The following is a 6,000-nucleotide window of genomic DNA, read 5'->3' as shown; positions in this document are numbered from 1 at the left end:
CCTTCCACCGCCGTCGGGGTGAGCCCTCGCCGCCTGCAGCAGCCCCGTGGGGGGAGCAGCTCGGGCCGGGCGCCCTCTAACCGTGGTGTCTGGGCGGGGGCTGTGAGTATTCCCCCCCATCAGAACCACCCTTTTAACGCCCATCTTCAAGCGCTTCCCTCCCGTGGGAGCTGAGACTGCCCGTCGGGGGGCACAGACACAGACACACGGACCGAAGGGGGGGGCGGCCCCGGCTGCGTCAGAGCTGTGCAAACACCGTCGCGGCTCCCGCCGCTATTTAAGGGGCCGGGGCTGAGCCACCCCCAACTTCCCCGCCTGGGCACAAACGGGACTCGTTCTCTCCGTCCCTCCCTGCTCACGTCCGACCTCGGGAGAGCGCAGCGGAAAGGTAGGGAGCACAGCACAGCCCGGGGCTGCCTCCTGCTGGGACATGGGGGCGAGCTGTGAAACGGGGGGGTCCTGCGTTTACCGGCTCTGCGGGCATCCCGCCGGCTGCTGGAGGAGCTGCGGCCGCTGCCCAGCGGCGAGGGTCCCGGCCGGTCGCTGGAGCGGGGTCTGCGGGAGCCCACGAGCAGCGCCCGGCTCAGGGAACGGCGGACGGGGGGAGATGCTGGGTTTGGACTGCGTACTATTTGTATGTGTTATATATATATATATACGCACATATATATAAAAAACATATATTTACATATGTGTAATATTTAGAAATATTACATATATATAAAAATTACAGGAATCGGGTCGGTTAAAAAGATATCCATGCAGAAAGAATGCAATGCACCTTAGGTTTATAAGTACCTATACGGGTACATCACTGCTAACCCTGCTGGAGTGACCTGCTGACAGCTTTCATTCATCTCCTAACAATACTAAACCCTCCAATATTTTATGCGCTGCAAATGTTTTCAATGCAGTCTAAGTGGTGGCCAACTCAATTTAGGTTTCCATTCTTTTAAACGTAAAAGGTTATGTTCAGTATGCTGTTCAGAACTTAAACGATTCAGACATTCTAATATAGCTAATTCCTGTGTATTTATAAATGGGAATTACCCCTATAGTGTTTAGTATTAGGTATCTTGTTTCTCCTAATAAATGAGAGTGATTTCTCCATTTCCTGAAAAATACTACTTCAGCTTATATGATTAAATAATCCAGCAAAGCAACATCATTTTCTCTACTACTTGTTCAGAAAGCAATAAAAAAATGGTTGCATATAAATTCTCATTTTTTTAGATAAAGATTCTTGTTAAGAGTCTTTCATACGTTATTTCATACAGCTTTTATATATAATTTTTATATATGTTTACATATATATTTATATATTTTCATTATTTCATACAGCTTTTAACTAAACAGCGTTTACCACCTCAGCTATTTGATCAAATACCTGGAGGAGCATTAGATTTTGGGGTTCTTTCCTTGGGACAAGGGTTTGTTTTTCCTTTCTGTCTGTGATGGATGAGAAGAAACCTCTTGAACACTAGAGTTCAAACCAAGGAAGGCTGATAGAATAAAGGCTCTTCACAGAACTCATCAAAACTGAGCATTGCTATAACAGTAATTTTTAGTACAACAGCAAAATACTGAAATATTTGAATACTGAGATTTTCTTTATTTTCACAGAGCTGGGTTCATCTCCCTTGGCTTTTAAGGAAATACAGCCTCAAAAAAGAAAAGGAAATAAGAATTGAGGAGATGAGGGAGCACACGCTACAGTGGAGTAATTTTGTTCCTTCAATATATCTTCCTCTTATCAAGGGATATTTAACTACTCCCATGTTTTCCAGGTTAAGACAGATCCCACAGTTACCTGCATTCAAAAAACCCCAACACAGCCCTAGTTTGCTCAGAAAGCATTACACCCAGTGGAATTTGGGGGTAAGGACAACATACAACCTAGTAAATCTGGTCGTTCTAAGAGCCTATCATTCCTTTTCCCTCCAGCAATGTACAGTGGTATATGCATCTGCGTGTTCCTTGCTGTGCTCTCAGCGAGCTCTTTTGGACAGCAAACCCTGGGCTCACACAATGGGAATCCCCTGGCTGCTGAGCTTGAGCAGAGCCTGACAGAGCATCACCGGCACATCCGCGCTCCTTCCTCTGCTGCTGGCCCACAGAAACCTGTGCCAAGGCTGGATGGGAGCCTTGACCAAAGAGCCAACATCGGTGCTTTGTTGGCCAAGTATCTCCAGCAAGCCAGAAAAGGTACTGGTTATCTCCTTACTGTGCTCCTTCTGTGTCAGTGGAGCTCCCTGCAGGGATACCCACATGCTAGGATAACGCTGTCACCATCTAGCACTGATTCCTAGAGAAGAGAGGATGTAGTTTTGCTCAGTTGTTCCTGATGTAAAGAACATTCCCTTATTTACTGCAAAACTACTCCTAAAAATGATGTACATGACAGGCACTGCCTTAGAGCTGTGTACAGGTAATTGAAGGAAATGTAAGATACCTGTCAGCTCAGCTTTTACTTTTAGCTTACTCTTTTCATAGCCTTAGAATTATGGTGGCATTTTGAGCATGTGGTATCTCAGATAAAATACAGTAATTGTCTCTTCTTTCAGCTTCTTCATTTGGTTAACCTCCTCCTTCCCTTTTTGTTTTAAGCCAGAAGAGCAGGAATACTTTTCTGAGGATAAATACATACCAAATGGCTAACCTCACCTCAGTCAAAAATACCTGTTTCAGGGAAACCTGAGTAACGGGGTTTCCATGTATGTGTTCCCAAAGGAAGTTACAAAAGTGTTAAAGCTTTTGAAAGATCAGAATTCACCTTTATCAACACAATAACTAAAAGCAGTGATAAGAAAAACCACATTTACTTCAAAACACGTCAGTTCCTGACAGGTTTTTGGGCTTGGGCAGCCTGGCACCACAATCTTGACTCAAAAACCTCCACGGCACTGTATTTATAGGATTACCTCAGCATAGAGACATTGAGAAATGAATTCACTCTCAGCCTCAGACTGTGCTTAGGGTAAAATTTGCTTTATAAAAGCAAGAGTTGTCTCCTCTCCTGTCTCAGCACACAACCTTAGGCACCTATTTTAATCCTCCCCTCTTGATAATCTCACTATTGACCTCTGTGCCAGGCAAAATCCTGCTATGATTTTTGGTGGAGGTCTGCAACTAAGAGATGCAGTATGCATTTTTATGCATTAAATATGCAGCCATGTACACAGAATGGGGCCAAAACAGAAACAACAGAAAAAGAACACTTTTAACATCGTCTGAGAGACTTTATCTCACAATGCCAGTATTTGCACAATATCCATTAAGGAACTTCTTGTAGCAGTTCATAACCTAATGGAAAGAGAATTCAGATACAAAATTCCATGATTCAGTAACAACTGTTACTGAATAAGGATGGTATTGCAGGAGTCTGCAAAGCAGAACCCTCATTACCTTTCCCTGCTGTAATCATTGTCACCCACCTACATGGAAACAAAACTCCTTATTCTAATATATGTAGTCATTCTATCCTCTTGGATATCTGGCTGACATTTCCAAATAGCTTAATATGAAGTGAAAAAAACCCCCACTTTGGATTTAAGACTTCTTTTTGTTAAGTATTAATACAAAGGAGAACTCCTGCATAGATCTCAATTGACAAATCTAATTACTAAGTGGCTGTTAGCAGATAAGTTAATTCTTGTGACATGACTAGGCTAGTTGGACTCTGGGTTGTAGATGTAGCTGCTAGTTACAGAAGAGAAGATTCACAGGAATAGACCAGTATTTACTTAGTTTATAAATGAACAATACATTGAGTGTTCCCACCAAACCCTTTGTGTGTAACACAAAGGTTCTGGGAAGTACTTCTTCCTAGAAAATCTCTATGGAGCACTCCCACCTACACTATTTGTCACTTTTAACCTGCCTAAACTGCAATACTCACTGGAAAATTTCATCTAGGAGGAAAGAGTCTGGGCATTTCCTCACGTTAGCAGTCACCACTGATGGCTTTTGCCCTTGTGATGAATAGAAAAGCTGATTTTGGACAGTATTTCCGATGTAAACAGTGAGGGAGTTAAATGCTCTCAAGAGATTAGGGCTAGATGGCAGCCTCAGAACCAAACTGCTGCAGTTTGGACTGCATTTGCTGCACATTGTTTCTGCAGTATCCACAGGACGACGCTGATGGTTTGAGGAAAGGTAGTTAAGATGCTGTTAATATTACTGCTTGTGACCCCTAGCTTTCAATTCATTGCATCTTCAGGCTTTCAGTGTGGATCTGGCACAGAAAGTCTCCTATCCCTCTGCAACCACTAACAAAACAATGCAGCTGGGTTTGGTTTTAATGGATCATGTTCATTAGATACCATTACATGAGGGAATCCTTCAAATATAGAAGCCCAGGGTCACCAAGGGCTCCTTCAAAACACACGAAACCATAAGCAAGGTAATTGTGTAGGTTTGGATTTATGGGGGTTGATTTGGGCTTCTTTTCCCTTTTGATCAGTTCAGGTATTCCTCAAACCTCAGCCTGAACTTAACACTAATACATCAGATCTGTTCCTTCCTCACTCAAGGCTTGGCCTTGATCTGTTTATTGGCATATGTCAGTTTTGGCTGGTTTCAGAGAGTGCACAGAGAAGTAATGTATCTCTCCCTACATTTTTAGTTACAGAACGTGATGATGTCAAAACAGAGGATTACAGCCCTTTCTTTACCAATTCTTCTGCAAATAGTTTGTGTCTCTTTGATGCCTTAAGCAAGGAAGACAGAAAGGGTAAGGCAAGATCAGGGATCAGCATCCAGCCCTGGTGGAAGCTTTGGATGAGCAATGAGAATATCACCAACATAGCGGCAAGCCCCACATAATTCCAGAAGTAGATACCCCTAGCTATAAATTCCAGACACGTCTTTCTCCATTTCAGGACTATTCCTCCTTCTCCACAAAACTTGGGATTCACAACTCTACCCCACTTGTTACTGAATTTGCACTGTAAGAGCTCCTGTACTTACACTTATGCCTCTTTAAGCAACACGGGGCTGTGGTGGAGTCCTGCCACAGGCCTGAGTCTGCCCTCAAGCAGAGTTGGTTTGCATCTAGAACAGCTCTCCCAGTACCAGCAAGCAAGGATATGGTCTTACAGGAAGAGTGAGGAATGGTTTGGACCTTCTCTATTGAAATAGGAAGGGAAAAGGAGATCTTGTCCCCAATAATCTGTCTTCTGTGACAGATCTGTTTGGTTTACAATAAAGAAAACCTCAAGCCATTTTCAGGGCATTTCCCATAACGTTTCTATGATGCTTTGCCCTGTGACACAACAGTGGTGTTACATGGCCAGTGTTAAGTCGAACAGTTTCAATCACTACACACATCAGCTCATGAGTACAAAACAGATCTGAACACGGATGAACGTGTGAAACGTGTCCATTTACTCTCTGCTCTCCCAATGCTTTTCCCTTAGGTCCCACTGGAAGGCTCTCAGTTATGGGAAACAGGGTACAGACCATTGATCCTACACACAGGATAAATGACAGAGACTACATGGGCTGGATGGATTTTGGCCGCCGCAGCGCTGAGGAATACGAGTACTCTTCCTAGAGCCCTGCAAACTGTAGCAACAGGAGGAGAACACATCACATTCCCATGTCTGTACAGAAAGAGAAATACTCATTTCCTGTCCTCTCCACAACCCGTGTTTTAACCTGCGCCATGCGTTCGGTGTGAACCTGTGAGGCTCCACAATGCAATACACACAGAGGCAGAATTTTCCAGAAAATGGTTCCTTTCTTCTGTGGTTTCTCATACATTGATATTGTATTAAAATGGTTTCAACTTACCTCTCGTGTCCTGTCACTGCGCGGTGCTGGGCGGCTTCCTGTGAGGGAAGGCGGGAAAATGGCTTCCCTCAGGCAAATAGGCCACTTTCCATAGGAGTCCTGTGTCAGTCCCAATAGCTGTGAACCGAGGGGGCCTTGTCCAATGGTGCCATATGGGGCCGGTGACCCCACTTGTAAAGGGCTGAGTCACACAGCAGCCCCACAGGT

General features: G+C 44.2%; 1 protein-coding gene across 1 annotated transcript; it reads left to right on the top strand.

Moving 5' to 3' along the window:
* Positions 1 to 281: 281 nt before the first annotated feature.
* CCK (cholecystokinin) lies at positions 282 to 5,792 on the top strand. The gene is made up of 3 exons (XM_034066405.1): positions 282 to 388; positions 1,945 to 2,205; positions 5,418 to 5,792. Exons 2-3 carry the CDS (start codon positions 1,947 to 1,949, stop codon positions 5,552 to 5,554), a joined length of 396 nt encoding a protein of 131 aa, XP_033922296.1. The 5' UTR covers positions 282 to 388; positions 1,945 to 1,946; the 3' UTR covers positions 5,555 to 5,792.
* Positions 5,793 to 6,000: the final 208 nt, after the last annotated feature.

This window comes from Melopsittacus undulatus, chromosome 1 (assembly GCF_012275295.1).
Source record: "Melopsittacus undulatus isolate bMelUnd1 chromosome 1, bMelUnd1.mat.Z, whole genome shotgun sequence".
NCBI classification, from domain to species: domain Eukaryota; kingdom Metazoa; phylum Chordata; class Aves; order Psittaciformes; family Psittaculidae; genus Melopsittacus; species Melopsittacus undulatus.
This window is presented reverse-complemented; position numbering and strand designations above follow the sequence as displayed.

Bases quoted from the DNA above. Each gene is read 5' to 3' on its own strand.
- CCK (XM_034066405.1), top strand. From the start codon at position 1,947: ATGTACAGTGGTATATGCATCTGCGTGTTCCTTGCTGTGCTCTCAGCG. The intron at 2,206-5,417 runs GTACTGGTTATC...CTTTTCCCTTAG, and splicing joins TCTCCAGCAAGCCAGAAAAG to GTCCCACTGGAAGGCTCTCA.